Genomic DNA, 19,993 nt, shown 5'->3' on the forward strand with positions numbered 1-19,993 from the left:
CTATGCTTGATCCCATGTTGAATACTTTCTTTTCATTATAAATGATGGGGTATGATCTTCGGTCTCTCTCTCCCTTTCTCTCTCTCTCTCTCTCTCTCTCTCTCTCTCTCTCTCTCTCTCTCTCTCTCTCTCTCTCCCTCCCTCTCTCTCTCTCTAGCACAGTTGACTGAGTGTCTCATTTGTCTTTTGTAGTCTTGCCATGCAGTTTTGTACTTTTTTTTTAGTGTATATTAAATGATTTAGTGTTAGTGAACCGATTTAAAGCAGGATGATTATCTCTCTCTCCCTCCCTCTCTCTCTCTTGCACAGTTGACTGAGTGTCTCATTTGTCTTTTGTAGTCTTGCCATGCAGTTTTGTACTTTTTTTAGTGTATATTAAATGATTTAGTGTTAGTGAACCGATTTAAAGCAGGATGATTATCTTCGTAGATTCCTGATAAGCTGTACAAAAATATTGAAATTGAAGTTAAGTGTGGTCAACCAGCAATTTTGAAAAGCTATGAATATTTTGTAACAAGTGCTGCAAAACACCTAGGTATAACCGTTGGAAGTTGGTAAGTTAACATCTTATCTAGCTTTACTAGTGCTAAGACCGAGTGAATTTTGTTTAAAAGCGCTCTTTATTAAAAGCAAAAGGTTGAAAAGCTGCTGCTTTCTGATTTTTACCGTTATTCCTCAGAACGACGAGAAGCCATGGTTTTTTATCAAACAGTTCATGGTAACGAACTGTAAGTAAGGAGCGACCCGGCTCAATGGTAACCGAAACTCTAGAAAACGGGTTTTTGATACCAATAGATACATCAAAAGAATCAGATTTCAATGCTGATTTCAAAAGTTACGCGCCTGAGAAAATTTGGCTGATTTTCAAAAAAAGGGGGAAAGACCCACTAAAAGTTGTAGAACCTTAATGAAAATTACACCATCAGATTCAGCGTATCAGAAAACCCTACTGTAGAGGTTTCAAGCTCCTATCTACAAAAATTTGGAATTTTGTATTTTTTGCCAGAAGAAAGATCATGGATGCGTGTTTATTAGTATTTTTTTTTTCACAGGGGTGATCATGCCGATCCAGTGGTCCTAGAGTATCGTGAGAGGGCTCATTGGAACGGAAATTAAAAGTTCTAGTGCCCTTTTTAAGTGACCAAAAAAATGGAGGGCAACTAGGCCCCCTCCCACGCTTATTTTTTTCTCAAATTCGTCCGATAAAAATTTTGAGATAGCCATATTGTTCAGCATGGTCAAAAATATGATAATTCTGTCTTTTATGATGAATTAATCCCCCGAAGTTTCCCGAGGGAGGGCTAAAATTTATGAACTTTACACACTGTTAACATGTAGTATAGGTTATTGGGAAGTACACAGAAGTTTTCAGGAGGTTTTTTTTCTGGTAGTGGGAGGGAAGGGTGGGTCGGGGGTTATGAGGGAAGATCTGCCCTTGAAGGGAATTCTCATCGGGGAAGGGAAATTGCCATGAAGGGGGTGCCGGACTTGCCAGTAATATTTATTCGCTATTGGGACGTATAGAGACATTTTCAGGAAGGATTTTCTCTCTCGAGGGGGGGGCTAGAGGAGGGGGTTCCGTGGAGGATGTTTCTTTGGGGTAAGGGATATTTCTATGAAGGGGGCGCCGGATTTCCAAGCATTATTTAAAAAACGATCAGAAATTAAATAAAAAAAATAAGTTTTTTCAACTGAAAGTAAGAAGCAACATTAGAACTTAAAACGAACAGAAATTATAACGTATGTGATGGGGTTCTCCCCCCAGTCAATACCACGCTCTTTACGCTACAGTTTTTTTTATTTCTTTCAAAAGAGATATATATTCTAATTAAACGGCCTTTGTGATTCTGGGTTTTTTTAATAATAATTTTTTTTTACTTTTAACGTAATGAGCGTGGTATTGACTAAGGGGAGAACCCCCTCATATACGTAATAACATATACGCAATAAAAAAACAAGCGATACGGCTCAATAGTAATCGAAACTTTTAAAAACGGAATTTTGATGTCATAAATGTATCAATAGAATGTGTTTATAATGCTGATTCTAAATATATAAATTTTATTAAGTTTAGTATTACTCATCAAAGGCTACGAGCCTGTGAAAATTTACCCGATTTATTAAAGAGGGGGGAAACATCCCCAACAGGTGAAAGAATTTTAATGAAAATGACAACGCCAGATTCAGCGTATCAGAAAACCCTCTTACTTAGGTTTCAAGCTCATATCTGCAAAAATCTGCAACTTTGTATTTTTTGCCAGAAGAAAAATATACGAATATAGAAGTTAGTTACGTAAGTTAATTTGTAAAGACATCCATTTAGCAAAAGAAAAGTAAAATTTTAATGCAAATTTTGTTTACTTATTCAATGACGGTTAGCCAAAATAAAAGCTGCATTAACTAAAAAACGATCAGAAATTAAATTAAAAAAAAAAAACAAGTTTTTAAAACTGAAATTAAGGAGCGACATTAAAACTTAAAATGCACAGAAATTATTCCGTATATGAAAGGGGCTGTCCCCTCCTCATCGCCTCACTCTTTACGCTAAAGTTTGACTCTGTTACACAACTTTATTTTTTAAAACAATAAAAAAGTTTAGCGTAAAGAGCGACGCGTTGAGGAGGGGACAGCCCCTTTCATATACGGAATAATTTCTGTTCGTTTTAAGTTTTAATGTCGCTCCTTACTTTCAGTTTAAAAAACTTGTTTTTTTTTTTATTTAATGTATAAAAGAACCTGAAATGAACATGCTTACGTAGTACAAGACCTTTTTTTAAAATATACTATTTTTTAAATGATGTATGTGTTACATTGTCTTGTCAGAAGATAGTGCTATGGTGATTCCTGTCAAAATATCATCTCGATCCAACACCATTTTCTGGTGTTTCAGACCATTTTCCGAAATTCGCACATTTATTTTTTTCTCAACAGACTTGAATCATTAAGATTCATCTAAATAATAGTTATTATTCCTGAATTAACTTTAATAAGCGATTCTTTTTCACTTGTCAAATTTTTTTACACGTTTTAAAATTTTCTGTAACTATGGACTAGAATTTGGTCTGTACTAAATTGACTCTAAGGGGACAAACATGATGTGTACAACCCATGGATTCAAGGAAGGTGAAGGAACGGGGGTCTGGGTCTGCCTTTCGTTAAAATTCTCCTTGGTGGCGATTCGTTATGGCGAGGTAATAGTTCCTGGGTTCTTGAACAGGTCTTTGTGCTTTGAAGTTCAAAGCATGGACAAAGGCACTCGAAAAACTTTTTTGTTGATGAATTAAGTGCATTGAAAAAGCCAACTTGTTTTTTTTTTTCGAATGAATTATATACCTTCATCTGTTTTATTTTTTTGTCGTCCACGGATAAGAGGCTGCTCGATTGCTCTCCTGGTAGATGTTTTTAGGCATGGGAAGCTCTGAAAGATGTGGTTAAAATTACTTCTGCTTTGCTAGTCGACATTTGCGTCTCTGTACAGAATTCCTTATTGATTTTTTTTTCGAATTGTGAATAATATAGTGATTGAATTATTGCTGTTTTTAGTCTAAATAAAATGTACTTTTGGTTTAGAAGTTAGCGCTCCACGTGCGAAAAATAGATGTCACAATGCATTGAAATAGTTTTAAAAATGAAGCATTTTTCAGAGCATTGAACATCGTTATTTTCCAATTACTCCATGATAAGAAAGTAAAATATTCAAGACAGCAAGTTTCTCTCATAACATGAAACCCGTGTATTTAAGTTTTAAATTGAAATACTATAAGTTGTATTTTTTATGTTTGCTTGAGATATTCAAAAATTGTCTACCCGAACTGACTAAAGATATTGAAACTAGAAAATCAAAGGCCCTGGATGCTTTTCACACGGTTGAAACTCGGTCAGTATTAGGATTAATTCAATAATGATAAACCAAATTTGGTTGCAGAATGCTATACAGAATACCGATAGATATGTTAGAAGCCATTATAATAAAGTTCATATTAGAATCTGCTAAAGCCAAAAACCTAGGATTTTCCCCCACAAGATGGATATTTCAGTATTCTGCCTTCCTTTTCATTTCTTCACTTGTTTCTTTTAATGGGCTAAATTGGTTTTGACTCAGTATATTTCATGCATTTTAGTTGTTTAAATTGTGTGTCCTCATTTGGCAGTCAATGCTAGAACCATTTTTTCTTACTTTGGTTAGCGAGTGGCCAAATTTGTCCACGTCTCCTTGAAAAGTTATGCTTTTTCCACTTTATTACTTTCAGTTGAAATATAGCCTATTATGTTTTTATATAATTTGAAGTATACAAATTTACACTGTATTTTATTTATAAACAAAAACTTATTACATATTTTTACATGCTGCAACCATTAAACATCTGGTTCTGCTGCAAGTACAAGGAAGTAAGTAAAACATGAATATAATAAAGATATAACTATAAAGCTGTATGAACCATGACTAAACTCGGAAAATGAAGAAGAAGCGGAAAAAGAAGAAACCAACTAAAAAAGGGATTTAAGAATAGTAAAGTCCAAATCCAAATAAAGTCCAAGTCCATCGTGAATGTCTTTCCTGTATAAGTAAACAAGGATTTTATTTTCTCCTAACGTTACTGAGGGATTTTCGGGGTATTTTGTTCTTCTTTTGATATTAATGGTTGGTCTAGGATGCTGTTTCTTAATGTTTTTTTTTTCAAATTTTTGTTGTGGTTTAACCGTACTGAAAAAATATAGATTGATGCATAAATGAAAGAACTGAATACATTGGTACTAACGTTTTAAGACTAAGAATTGCAGCAAAAACTATTAGCAGCAAAAAATTTTGAACTATAAAGGATGCATATACTTGAAAGCACAATGCAGGAAGTCTAACATGTCAAATAATCAGCACAATGCGCAAAAATATTTTGTTTGAAACTTCTATAACTGAATAAGGGAAAAAAAAAAAAACTACCGAGTGCCACAGTACAAATAGTGTATTCTTCAAAAAGTTTAGTTTCAGAAAGAAAGCCATCCTTTTCAGAGCTACACTGTTGATTGACACATTACAATTCGGTTATTGTATCATGTAGAGGATTTACACAGGTTCATTTTGATGCTTCGGCCAACGACTGAGTATATCCACATATAAGTACTATCATCTATTTCAATAAAACAGGCCATAATCTCTACCTAAAAAAAACAAAAAATAGAAAAATCTAAAAAAAAAAAACAAACAAACGAGACTGTGGCCAGTGGAGAGAAAAGAAAACAAGAAATGCAAAACAACGCGGATATTTCGCCTGTATCCAAACAAGGCGTCTTCAGCACGAAAGAAACACAAGAAGAACAGCATAAAAAAAAAATAATAAAACTAGAAACAAAAAAAACCACCACAAAAAAAAAAAAAATGTACAATTAGTGCAAACTGATCCACGTAGGGAAAAGTTGTTATTATAGGGTTACTTCAGTGAAGACACCAGAGTAACTGAGGAAAAATAAAAAAAAACTGGAAATTATTTTAAATATTCTATTGCGAAATAATCCTTTTATTAGCTATTACTGAAGCAAATCGTTTTGGTCTAGCAGGTAAAATAGTCCCCTGGTGATTATCTAAAATATTAACTCCCTTATTGACTGTTGATTCACTCTTTAGAAGGTTTTCATAAATTGGGTCAATATTTAAAGTACCTGTGTCCCTATTTATTGAAAGGTTAACAAACATATTTTTTTTAAATTTCTATGGCTTACCTCGCCCATTGAGTGTAACCCTTATCATTTGAAATAGCTAAGGCTTCATTAAATTTTACATAATGATCTGGTTCAAGCCAAATATGCTCTGCTAAAGCTGAAACAAAAGTTTCTGGAGGCTTTTTTAATTGTAGGGTTTTTCCTATTGAGTTTCGGTTTTCAATAAGCTTTTCAACAAATTGTTGGTGAGTCCTACCAACATAAAACTTCCCACAAGAACACGGAATTTTATACGCCACACTTACTAAATTTCCCCGAGTTATATCCTTATCAGAACTAAAAAAACTACCCATTGGCCTCAACGATTTGAAACATGTATCAATACCAAATTTACGTAAAACCCGTGAAAGTTTCTCTCCCAAACCAGGTATATATGGTAATAAAATGAAAGTTTTTGATGCAACTAAATCTAAAGACTGGGAAACCCCAATAACCCTACTATCATGTTTAACCCGTCTATTTTCAATTATTTTGTCAATGAACTTAATTGAATAACTATTACAAAACAAAATATCCCTCAAGTATAACAATTCCGAATCCAGAAATTCCTGGGAACAAATTCTAAAGGCTCTATCCACTAGTGAAATTACAACCCCCCTTTTCAACGAAATATGGTAGTAATAATGGAACTTTTAGGACCAATCATTTTGCGTTGGCATACTGAAAAACAAGAAAAGTTTATGAGGATTTCTTTTGGTTAATAAAGTAAACAGGCAATCCACCATGTTATCATCCTCAAACTCAACTGACGAAATCTCAATACAATCGAAACTGCCTTGTTTCTTAAGTAGGAGGTCTAAGGAGCCCACTTTAGGTTTCCAAACGTACACCACATCATCCATGAACCTACCCCAAAAGCAAGGGGAGATTCTAAAACTGTTTATAGCGGAGGTTTCAATGGCATCTATGAATAGATTTGCCAATAAAGGAGAAAGAGAAGCCCCCATAGGTAACCCAAAAATTTGTCTATGAAACCCCTCGAAAACCAAAATAAAAAGAAAATTCATTTACTAGAATAATTAGTCTCATAATGACTTCAATATCCAAACTGGCTAAAGTTACATCTTGTATTAAATCAAAGTTATTTCTAATTTACTTTTTAAAATGTCCTCGCACCTTTTTAAATCACAATTTGAATACACGGACACAACATCAAAACTGCAAAGAATTGAACTACCCTCCAGTGTGAAATTTTGAAATTTATTAGTATGATCAGTCGAATTTTTTAAATATGATTTTTGTGTTCCCAAAAGTGGACGCAATGCTACCGACAACCATTTTCCTAATTTTGAAACAGGTGACGGAAAATTTGACACAATGGGGCGGAGGGGGGGCTCCAGTCCTATGAATATTTGGTAGACCAGAGATATTGGGTGCCGAACAACCCCTAGGATAATATTTGTTATAAAACTGTGGGGTAATGTGAAAATTATTTTTCATTGACTCTAATTCCTTTCTTATTGATTTTCCATATTTATCTCTTGAATCATAATCAAGTTATTTGTTTGTGATGGTTTACGAAGTAATGAATTCTATTTCATTATTCTTGTCTTCAGTGCTCAAAATTACGACTGTGTTTCCCTTATCAGCTCTGGTGATGGTGAGGCCTTTATCCTTTTTCATATCAAAGGATTTTAACGTAATTTTTTTTAAATGTCTTTACCAATTAAGTTCATATTAGAGGTGTTTAGTTTTCTTACGATCTCGGCTCTGAGTTCTTGAGGAGTATTAGCTTTATCTATGGAAGCCATTATTCCTTACTCCATCTTTAAAAGTACTTCTAAATAGTGGACTTGTGTGAGAAAACAAAACTTACAATCCTTCTACAAAACTGCTTTTTGTTGAATATTAAGAGGCCTAGAAGACAAATTCTTAGTTGCTGGACCCAGACACTGACGAGGATAAAAAACATCTGAATCTTGGAACTTCTCAAACAAAATTTTATTAAACTTGTCAACCAAACGAATCTTGGACAAATGAAAATCATGGCGAAAAGATCTAATGGCCATTTCCTTAATTCACATAAAAATGTCAGATGGAAGGTTATTTCTAAAGGTTTTCAACAGAATTTAAGTCCTTAGACAGTTGAAAACGTCTCTGTTTTTGTTAAGAAATTTCGTGATTTAAACATATTAGGCTTAATTTGTGTTTTAACTTTTTTTTCATTTTCAATTCCAAAATGGGTGTACATTTTAAAAAATTTTGAAATAACCGATTACTTCTTGAAACTTTTAACAAAAATTTGTTGATTTAATAAATTTGAATATTTTTTAACCAAAGACAAATAATAATTGACAGAAGCGGCTAATTGTTGCCCGTACAATTGACAAATGAAAGATCTTAAGCCGAACTGGCCAGCCATGACAAAAACCAACAAAGAGAAAAATCTAAAAAAACAAACGAGACTGTGGCCAGTAGAGAGAAAAGAAAACAACAAATGCAAAACAACGCGGATATTTCGCCTGTATCCAAACAAGGCGTCTTCAGCAATAAAAAAACACAACAACAACAGTATAAAAAAAAAAAAAAACCAAAAAAACCCACCCCCAAAAAAAAAAAAAAAAAAAAAATGTACAATCGGCGCAAACTTATCCACGTAGGGAAAAGATGCTAATATAGAGTTACTTCAGTGAGGACACCAGAGTAACTGAGGAAAAATTAAAAAAAAAACTGTAAATTACCTTAATTATTCTGTTGCGAAATAATCCTTTTGTTAGCTATTACTGAAGCAAATCGTTTTGGTCTAGCAGGTAAAATAGTCCCCTGGTGATTATTTAAAATCTTAACTCCCTTATTGACATTTGATTCACTCTTTAGAAGGTTATCATAAATTGGGTCAATATTTAAATTACCTGTGTCCTTATTTATGGAAAGGTTAGCAAACATATGTTTTTTAATTTCTATGGCTTCCCTCGCCCATTGAGTGGTTTTTGATCCTAGAAAAACTTGATTATGATCCTACAGATAAATATGGAAAATCAACAAGAAAGGAATTGGAGTCAATGAAAAATAATTTTCACATTACCCCACAGATTTATAACAAATATTATCCTAAGGGTTGTTTGGCACCAAAGATCTATGGTCTACTTTAGATTCATAAGAGCCCCCCTCCGCCCCCTTGTGTCAACTTTTCCGGCACCTGTTTCAAAATTAGGAGAATGGCTGTCGGTAGCATTGCGTCCACTTTTGGGAACACAAAAATCATATTTGAAAAATTAGACTGATCTTCCTAATAAATTCCAAAATTTAACGTTGGAGGATAGTTCAAGTCTTTGTAGTTTCAACGTTGTTCCCATATATTCTAATTATGATTTAAAAGGTGCAAAAATATTTTAAATAGTAAATTAGAAAAACACTATGATTTAAAACAAGTTGTAACTCTAGCCATTTTGGATACTGACGCGATTATGAGACTAATTATCTTAGTAAATGAATTTCCTTTTAATTTTGGTTTTAGAGGGAAGTTTTATAGACAAATTTTTGGGTTTCATATGGTGGCTTCTCTTTCTCCTTTATTGGCAAATCTATTCATAGATGCCATTGAAACCTCCGCTATAAACAGTTTTAGACTTTCACCTTGCTTTTGGGGTAGGTTAGAGATAAGATAAGATAAGATTTATTCCAAAAATGAACTATCACTAGCCTTTGAAGGCCGAATTCGCATTCTGAGTCAAATAACAGACAATAACACACAAAAAAAAACAAATCAAGTCAAATAAAAAGATCAAAATTCTGAGGTCAGGTAAAAAATAAAAATATGAAGTAAAAAATAAGTTCGAACATAAAATTAAAATAAAAATTTATGAAACACTTGCTACACTGGCAATACAAGAAATTGGTTAGGTACAAATTAGAAACTATTAATAAATAATAGTTTCATGGATCATGGATGATGTGGTGTGCGTTTGGAAACATGGATTGGACTCCTTAGAGCTATTTTGTAAGCATTTAAATAGTTTTGATAATAATATTAAATTTACAGTTGAGTTTGAGGATAATAATAAATTACCTTTTCTGGATATTTTATTATTTAAAAGGGATCTCAATTTACTTTTGTCGATTTACAGAAGACCAACACACAACGATAGGTATTAAAATTTTCAGTCTTGTCTCCCTCTGTCGGTGAAAAGGGGGGTGGTACTTTCAATACTGCATAAAGCCTATGTAATTTTTTCACAGGACTTGCTGGATTCGGAATCATTATACTTGAGGGATATTTTGCTTTGTAATAGCTATACAATTAAGTTCATTGACAAAATAATTGAAAATCGACGGGTTAAATATGATAGTATGGTTATCGGGGTTTCTTAGTCTTTAGATTTAGTTGTATCAAAAACTTTCATTTAATTACAATATATACCTGGTTTGGGTGAGAAATTTTCACGGGTTTTACGTAAATTTGGTATTGATACATGTTTCCAATCGTTGAGGCCAATGGGTAGTTTTTTTAGTTCTGGTAAGGATTTAACTCGGGGAAATTTAGTAAGTGGGGTGTATAAAATTCCGTGTTCTTGTGGGAAGTTCTGTATTGGTAGGACTCACCAACAATTTGTTGAAAGGTTTATTGAACACCGAAACTCAAAAGGAAAAACTCTACAATTAAGCAAGCCTCTAGAAACTTTTGTTTCAGCTTTAGCAGAGCATATTTGGCTTCAACCAGATCATTTTGTAAAATTTGATGAAGCCTTAGCTATTTCAAATGATAAGGGTTACAATCAATGGGCGAGGGAAGCCATAGAAATTAAAAAACATATGTTTGCTAACCTTTCCATAAATAGGGACAAAGGTAATTTAAATATTGACCCAATTTATGATAACCTTCTAAAGAGTGAATCAACGGTCAATAAGGGAGTTAAGATTTTAAATAATCACCAGGGGACTATTTTACCTGCTAGACCAAAACGATTTACTTCAGTAATAGCTAACAAAAGGATTATTTCGCAACAGAATAATTAAAGTAATTTACAGTTTTTTTTATTTTTCCTCAGTTACTCTGGTGTTCATCACTGAAGTAACTCTATAATAGCATCTTTTCCCTACGTGGATCAGTTTGCGCCAATTGTACATTTTTGTTTGTTTGTTTTTTTTGGTGGTGGTTTTATTGGTTTTTAGTTTTTTTTTTTTTTTATCCTGTTGTTCTTGTGTTTCTTTCGTGCTGAAGACGCCTTGTTTGGATACAAGCGAAATATCCGCGTTGTTTTGTATTTGTTGTTTTCTTTTCTCTCCACTGGCCACAGTCTCGTTTGTTTTTTTTTTTTAGATTTTTCTCTTTGTTGGTTTTTGTCAGGGCGGGCCAGTTCGGCTTAAGATCTTTCAATAATCTCTACCTGGTATGTTAATGTATTACAGAAACTGTTTTTTTTTCAGCTGGGCACCAAAATTGCCTGTCCATGACCGGATGACATTACTCAGGTCTGTTCACATTTATAAAAAGCATAGGGAACAGTATGAAGTTCGAACGTATTATAGATACTTTAATTTTCACAAATTGACCGGATCTACTGCATACACCTTTCTTGAATATGTTCAAAGGAATTTGCCCGAAGGTGTGGGGATGAAGGTGACATATGTAAGTGTATTGTCGAAAACACATTTTTCCATATTTGTGTCTGTGTTTTAGGCATTTAAATAGCTAGTTACATTATGTTTTCCCGCATTGGTGGAATTTAGGAGTAATTAGTGTGTTATTGATCTGAATCTGAATTCCAAAAGTATTTTTGAACATAATTTCTATTTGCTTTTCCCTACTTTTATCTGCAGAAAAAAATGCTTCTGTTCTGCGCTGAACCTTCCATTTTTACCATATTCTGGGGTTAATTCAGTCATGAGTGACGCGGAAAATTACGTACGGGTTCAATTATACGGACACCGTAAGTTATTCACGCTCATTTGACAGCTTATTTTTTGTCCAGTAATAAGGCAGTAGATTATTACCAATAGTTTATTTAATTATACTGGATATTCGTGCTCTTATGCCAACTGTTGATTTTTTTTATTTTTTTGCGAAAAGTCACATTGCTGCGTAGCATCTGCTATCAGTGGCATGTCCAGGACCGGCGGGATGGGTTTACCCGCCCCTTGAATTATTAAACCGACGACCTTGAGAAGGTATCAGCGTTTCTACATTTCTTCGATATCGAAATTCGATTTTTTAGCTAAACCTGGCTCATTGAATTGTCCTTTTTTTAAATCGCAAAATAGTCTAAGCAGGAAATCCTGTTTTCCCGTTAAAAGTGTTCACTAGTGGCGACTTACCGGTGTGTAGGGTGAAATGACGACCAAAAAGATAAACCTATTTCTTTTAGTGCAAATATTGTATCCAAAGCCTCTCTTTCGATGTGTGAGCAATTCAGTTCTGTAGATAAGATGAGATATATTTTATCAACAATAAAAGCATGAAAGACAAAGAAAGAAAGACAAAAACACTATGAAAAATAAATCCAAAATATACAAATGAAGAACAATATGATAAATAAATATTATCTTTAAAAATTTACAAATTAAAACTAACTCTAAAAAAAATCAACCAGCTGATGTTAAAGCGTTCCAAAGGAATGACAGCCCCGAGCAACAGCTGGAAGTGCATTCTATTTCAGATGCAATCAAAGGGCCAAAATGAGACCGAACGCAAGGTATAGCCGGGACTGTGTTTTAAACCACCGCAGGTAATATGAAGAGGTTTCAGATACAAAAGTATGAGGCTGAAAAACAGTTGAAAATGTCCCATGTAGCCATGCAAAAGTTACGGAAGCACATTCAAGGACATAAGGTGAGCGAGATTTAAGAGGGGTTTAATAGGAGATGGATTTGGAAATTTCATAACTAGTCTGGCCCTCTTATGAAGAGACGCTACAGTCCGCAAGTTTGACTGGAAAGTAGACATCCAATTGATAAGACATATATGATTGGATCAAGGTAAAGAAAAGAAGTCGTATGATAAATCCAGGGAATGAGTGCTTCAACTTACGTAAGATGCCTAGCAATTTCTAGCAATCTTAACTTTTAGTGCATTAATAAGGAACTTGTAAGACAAATTCTGATCAAGAAAGATTCCAAGGAATCAGCCATAACCAATTTCAGGTCTAAGGAGAGTACCACGTGACGTATGTATCATACGAATACTCGGAAAAGCTGTAGAAACTCTTAAAAAAAGCAAAAAACATAGACTTGGAAACCTTAAGAGCCAAACAGTTTCAGTGAAACCATTAAAGGGCTCTTCCAAATAGAACAAGAACAATTTCTCCAGTGAAGCTTGATCAAATGCCACCAGGCTATCATTGGAGTCTGACTGGACCCAGGTTCACCAACACGGGTGGGGTGACACAAACAGTTACGAAACTTAGGAATAAACATTTTTATTGTATAAAGAAAAGATCATTAATATAAATAAAAACATTGGACCCAGGATAGACCATTGAGGGGCTCCATTATCAACCTTAAAGTCATTTAGAGGGTTCCCGCCAATAAAAATATTCATTTTCGAAAGATGCAAACAGAACCAAGAGTGAGAGATTCCTCGCGCTCCCTTGTGGCCAGGTTTTCCTAACAGAACGTCATGTGTTATGGAGTCGAACGTCTTCTTTATGTCCAAAAAAAAAGAGCAGCTGGGATTAAACCAGAATCTAAGGCGGAATGAATGAAACTAAGAAGTGAAACACATGCATGCTCAGTCGAATGACCTACATGAAGCCCAAACTGAAGCTCATAAAGGAACTGTTTTGCATCGAGGAGCCTTTTGACTCTAGAAAACATGGTCTTCTCAAAAATCTTGCCGAGTACTGACAGGAGAGAGATTGGTCTGAAATTTGGAGGATCGTTCCTGAAGCCACCTTTGAATAGAACTATTACACCTGCACTTGTAAGCGATTCTGGGAAAATACCAAGATCAAAAGAAGCTTGAACAAACTCAGTTAAGAGTGATGCAATCGCTGGTAAAATGAATTTGATGACCTTATTAGGAATATCGTCTGGCCCTGATGAGCAAGTACCTTGTAGGGCAGAGAAAATCCTACAGATCTCGGACTCCGTTACGGGCTCCTGTGCCAATGATTTTAGACAAACCTCTTACTTTTAATCTGCTGCTGGAGAAATAGCTGTTGCAGTGGTTTTCCCAACAGAAGAGAAATAAAACGACAACTGACTTTCAACAACATCTTTACCGGATATCAACTGGCCATTAATTAAAAGACTTTCAGGCAAAACTCTTCTGGGAGATCCATGTTTAAGAACTGAATTAATAAGTTTCCAGGCCTTTCTAACATCTTTCCCACATTCAGAAAACTTCCCAAAATAAAAATCAGACATAACTCAGCGAATGATTGATTTAAATAGGCTCCTGCAGAGCTTATATTCATCCAGGTGACCGACAAGAGAAGAAGCATTTCCTCTTTTTCCAAAGATAATTCTTTCTTCTCCAGTTATTGAGTAATGTGGTTGTCATCCAAGAGTTTAAAGACTTTGATCTTTAACCATCGCGCAAAGATGAGGGGTTGCAGGTTTGGATTATCGCTGACTTCGCTTAATCATAAAACAAATCAAAACGTGTATTAAATTTTTACATTGAGTAAGACTCGTCCAAAGCTTGATTAGTCAAATATAATTCTAAATTTTGCAGTTTATTTGCCGAGAAATAACAATTAAAACTTATTTGCAATGCAGTTCTACTAGACTCAGGCTCAGGAAGGGCTAACCTCGGAAGAATAGGAAAGTAGCCTGAAACGTCGCTTATCAAGACAGAGCTACTAAGAATTGGTAAAGAAGAAAAATATTATCAATTAGAGTGGCTGTTGTCCCAGTTACTCTTGTAGGTGTAAGCGTCGTTATCAGCATTCCCTAAGAAAGCATTACAGTGAGAAAGTCTATTGACGCAGAAGAATCGTTCAGAAGATTTAAGTGAAGATCACCCATGGCAACCCTATCACATGGCTGGGGTTTGACCTAATCTATTGTTTCATGAAGAATATTTAAGAAATCTGGAATACAACTGCTTGGAGCGCCGATAATAATCGTAAAGTAGAACAAACTGCCATCTCTACCTTCCGAAAAAATATGCAATAAAACACAACGGACTCCTCTGAGAAACCTTCGCAAACAATCTTAACTGGATGTTTAGTATTAAATTGCATTAACAATTACTGTACCGATAACGCTGAACAACTGTAAAAATGCTATATTCATGCAGCTCTTGGCAAAGAACTACACGTAAAGAGTTGTCCATGTCAATAGTAAGGGAGAGTCTAAAAACGGTATTTTGATTACTTTACCTTAGACCTTAGATCCTCCTTCGCCTCCAGAGGCTCCCAGAGCATCCACGAAGAGCCGCCAGTCATCCCGCATGTGTGCCGCCACTAAAACATCTTTCCATTGGGTTTATATCGTCGTGTGAATGTTGGACAGGTCCCGTTTATATCTGCGACGCAAGGTGTTTTTTGGTCGACCTCTCCTGCGGTATCCCTGAGGTTGCCATTCCAAGATCCGTCTTGGGATCCTATTTTCCTTCACACAGATCACGTGCTCAAGTTATCGCCAACTTCGTTGCCGAATGATATCTGGAACTGTGGGCGGCCTGAAATAGATCAGACTATCTGGTTTGCGACGTTATCTCTCCAGTCGATATTCAGAATCCTCCGAAGGCAATTGTTTTCGAAGGCAAGAATCCGTCTCTCTAGTTTTTTACTTAAATTCCAGCACTCGCTGCTGTAGAGAAGTGCAGAAAGGACATTGCTATTAAATCGCCTCATTTTCGGTATCAATTTGGGATTTTGATAACAATATATAAATAAATAAATAAACTTTTTTTTTTACTGGGATTGAAATATGATAAACTCATTAAGTTTCAAGTTCCTTTTAAATAGTTGTTATGATGAGGAAATTACTTATTTCAATGTGCAAAAAAGTTCTTATGCGAACCCTTTTAAATTTCCTTTGTAAAATAAGAAAAAAAAAACATTTTCTCCAAGAGATTTGGAAACAGATAAGTGTGCTTTTTTGCTTTTTATTCCAGTGGCGATCGCATCAAACAAGTTTTCGTAAAATGTTACTTGAATGGGAACTAAAATTCTAGTGCCCTTTTAAGTGAAAATTTTGAGATAGCCTATCGATTTAGAACTATCGATAAGCTTTATAGATAACCTCCCAGTTTCAGAGGATATACTGCCACATGGTGGTGAAATCGTCCTAAACATATGCACAGTGCATATAAAATGAAGGGACGTGGTATAAAATATATATGCGCCATTACCAACAGTTAGACTTTACTGCATAGTTGCCCACCATATATTTGTGGGGGGGAAGCCTCAAAAAGTGATTTTCTATGGCCGAATTATCCCATGTTTCTCGAGATATCCTTCCAGTTATTATGGAGGGGGGATTTACCTTCTAGCTCCCTTTATTTAAAAGAAAATATTTGAATTAAACATTTATTATTGATGCTAAGGGGAGAATAGCTTTCCTTTTATTTCAGAAGTATTTTTAGTTTGAAGTAATAAATTATATTTACATGATACTGCAATCTTTTACATGAAAAACGCAGTTTTTCGTAAAAAATCGATTGTATTAAAAAATTTTCTTTTTATTACACAAGTTTTTTAACCAGATCAGTTTCCTTTAAAATGAGCTATTAAACAGCTCTGTATGGTGTTCCAGTGCCAAGCTATCTGTGGAGAAAGAGAGAGAGAAAGAAAGATGCCGTATATGCAGAATATCGTGGTTACAGCCTCGTTTCTTGATTTTCAAGCCAATATGTTTTCCTTGTTGTTCAAGCCAAGACAGGGTAAGTTTCCTATATAGGGGTTTTGGACACGGCGGTTCTAAAGTGTGCTTCTTGTTTTGATCTGAGTCTATTTTAAGGAGCTATGGGCTATTGTAGTTTTTACTAAGGGACATGATTGTCTCTTGCTAGGGTGCTAACTACCACTGCAACCCGATTTTATGTGATAAGATGTTTGTTTATTCATTGTTTTATGATTTCATATTTTACTTTGGCGCCGGGACTCTTTTTGCAGTAAATATAATTTCATAATATGCTTACTTGTACAGAGGTGAAGAGGAGTATCCACCATGAGTAATATTTTACTAATGAATCCCTTTTTGACAGCTCTAGATTGATTTTTTTTTTATATTAGGCCCCTCCTGAGAAAACTCAAAAACATGGTTACCTCTTAAACGCTCAGTACAGCAAAGAATTTAAACTACTTCTATTTTCAATGGAAAAGTTTCTCTTCTCTTTCAGACTGAGTTAATGAATATGCCAAAAGTAGTTGAAGGTCTACGGTTGAAGCTGGAAGAAAACAAGCAGAGAGGAGCCATAGAATCAAGTTGAATAATTGTTTGTCTTATTGGACTAAATTTTCAAATACATTTTCGTATTATTTACTCATTTTTGACGTGTTTTATCTAGTAAATGTGTAGTTCTGGTAGAAATGCGCTTAGGAAAAGCTAGAGCATCGAAAATTTTTTTTGGTCTTGATATTTTAGCTATTTGGTTATTCTAAGAACCAAATAGCTAAAATACTGATTATTCTAATAATACGTTCAACATGTTGCAGTAACTTGAGTTTTGAGAAAACAAACATTGTGCGCCTAGGGACACACAATGCCGAGGGGCGCAAAAAAAAACACTGAGCGATTTTTTGTTTCTTGACAAAAATTGGACTGATGTGATTTATCGTCAAAGTGTAAGGTGCACTTTGCTGCTGCGATTCCTATTCGCAAAAAAGTGATTTCAAAACAACGTAGGAATTCCTTATCCGCTTATAAACTGTCACATGTCTCCCAAGAACGGCAGCGAAGAGCTCGGTATCACCTTTCTCTGGCATTATTTTTGGCTCATCACTCATCAGTTGCCTTCTGTTCGGGGCTTCAAATTTTCGGGGATTTCACCGCAAATCTCTGCGTCTCCCCGAAAAAAAAAATTGCTTGGGCCTAGGGGTGCCAAAACGCTTGGGCCAAGGGGTGTCAAAAATTTAAATCCGGCCCTCCATAAATGTCGTAAGTACATCTTTGCATGTTGAGTACTGTCTGAAAAAGCTCAAGTTGAATTCGTAAATTGTTTTCTTTGCATATTCTGGCAAAAAGGAAAACAGTAGTGCTGCAGGCTAACTCGTAACAACATAGTTTAATAAAGGTGCTCAATATAATATTGTAAATGTGATAATTCCTATAATGGAATTATTAAAATAAGTCCTATAATGTAAATTAAAGGAATATTTTACATATATATATATATATATATATATATATATATATATATATATATATATATATATATATATATATAAATATATATATATATATATATATATATATATATATATATATATATATATATATATATATATATATATATATATATATATATATATATATATATATATATATATATATATATATATATATTGTAGTTGAACATCCCCAGTGGACTGACAGAAGAACAAACGCTTGGTTTAAAATTATATGTTCGCCATTATATATGTCTTGGCCATTTCGGCCCGTATGGGACAAAAAGGCTATTGAGTAAAATTTCGAGTTGGTTACTTGATTCAGAACTATCGGAAAGCTACCTATGTAGTCTCACAACTTTAGAGGCCAAAATTCTGTAAGGTCGCTCACTTGTCCCCTACCATTATATTGTCCACGCAAAATAAAAAGTTTTTATAGACAATTATTTTAGGGTTCATTTTGGGGGATATAGTTGTGAACCAACTATTATACAGCCGCCCAAGCAATCTTTCCGTGTGGAGTGGCTAATGCTTCAAAAAGCGTATTTTCAAGACAACTTTTTCAACTGACAGCAAGAAGTCATTCAAATAAATAGGGAGGGAGAGAGGAGAATTTACCCCGTCCACGAGGAAAATTTTTGGACTGCCTCTAATCCCAGAAACTGCCTTAATTTAACATATTTGAAGGATGACTTGGAAAATACAAAAATTTGACTTGAACGTAGACAATGGATCTAGACCCCGGCGTCGCGCCGATGAGGGAAGCCTGGTGGCGGGGGTGCTACAACCCGCGCGCCATGCCGCGCCACCATTAAGATGTCGGCACCACGCCGTTGGCGCGCTCAATTTTGACCACCAACAATAATGTTTTCATCTGTCTTTCTCAAATCACAGCTACAATTTACAAAAGATTCAAGCCTATTCATGAGTTCAAAACTTCACAAATCGCTGGCTGGAAACTAGTCTTCGTCGTTAATCATCAACAGAAGTAGAAATCTGATTGGCACGAAATGGCTGTGGCGTTTCAGAACCCTTGCATAATATGAGTAGTTGAAGGATCTACTAGCTATGTATTTTTATATAAATAATTACAAAAATTTGTAGTTTTTTTCATCGAGCATTACTGCATATAAAACTTCAAATACCGTATCACAAAATTCGTCAGTTATCTGGGTAAAAACTTTGAATATAACTCTGAACTTAGAAGCTTAATTTTTTCATAACGCCCTTTGCCTAATATCTGTTTTTTCACCTTTAAAACAGTTGAAATGGGCGACTTTGATATTGATTGTTTTTTTTTTTGCTCTTTTGGATTCCTAAAAAGCCTTCTTGTATTAAAAACTGGTTTTAATAACAATTTAAAAAAATGTATGTAGGCTAAGGCTGAACTGCTGCTTTTTTATTGCTTTTGGCTGCTCTTTTGGGTATTATTCATTTTTTCTTTTGGGGATTCATTCCAAATTAAAAATTGATAAATACCTAATATCAGTAAAATTATAAACTGCATCTAAAAGGAGTAAATTTATCAAATTGAAAAATACATAGTGAACAGTTCATATGAGAACATTTCAATTACAATGAAACAAAAAACACTTAATAGTTTATTCGGTATGAAGAAAAATGAAGTGCCAGCTATTTTCTTAGGTAAAAAATGAAAAGCTCATCCGTTTTAAGTGTAATTAAATGAAATAATATGCAGACTGAAGTAGCTCCAGGAACATGTTGAAATTTTCATCCTAGTTCGTCACTTTTAATCCAAGCGAAATGTTAGGACACTTAGTATCAGTTATTAAGTTTAAGCTTTGATTTCCAAATGCTCATAAGAATTACCAAATATAAGAAAGTCGTAAGAATAAGTCACCTGTGGTCAAAATACTCAAAGACTCTTCTTTGATCCCCACCCAGGCTCAAAGCTTCTGCTTTGGTCATTTCCATGGAAATCTCCAAAGAGTTTTTTTTTTTAATAGCTTTCAAGCGTAGTTAGGGGTATTTAGACTTTTTTGATTTTATTCAAAGCTTTGAAAAAAGTGTTATAATATTCCAAATGTTACATTTGTGCA

At 34.5% G+C, this 19,993-nt stretch overlaps 1 protein-coding gene across 2 annotated transcripts in view; it reads left to right on the forward strand.

The window, feature by feature from the left end:
• mRpS10 (mitochondrial ribosomal protein S10) overlaps positions 1-17,082 on the forward strand; it is a 38,955-nt gene extending 21,873 nt beyond the window's left edge. For both annotated transcript variants that reach the window (XM_089091565.1, XM_089091566.1), the window contains exons 3-5: positions 430-554; positions 11,083-11,284; positions 16,946-17,082. In XM_089091565.1, the coding sequence (XP_088947691.1) occupies positions 430-554; positions 11,083-11,284; positions 16,946-17,035 (417 nt within the window). In that variant the 3' untranslated portion in view covers positions 17,036-17,082. The remainder of the gene's footprint in view (positions 1-429; positions 555-11,082; positions 11,285-16,945) is intronic.
• Positions 17,083-19,993: the final 2,911 nt, after the last annotated feature.

The sequence above is a fragment of the Artemia sp. Qi Xiang Cuo genome, chromosome 7 (genome assembly GCF_049724085.1).
Source record: "Artemia sp. Qi Xiang Cuo chromosome 7, ASM4972408v1, whole genome shotgun sequence".
Taxonomy (NCBI): domain Eukaryota; kingdom Metazoa; phylum Arthropoda; class Branchiopoda; order Anostraca; family Artemiidae; genus Artemia; species Artemia sp. Qi Xiang Cuo.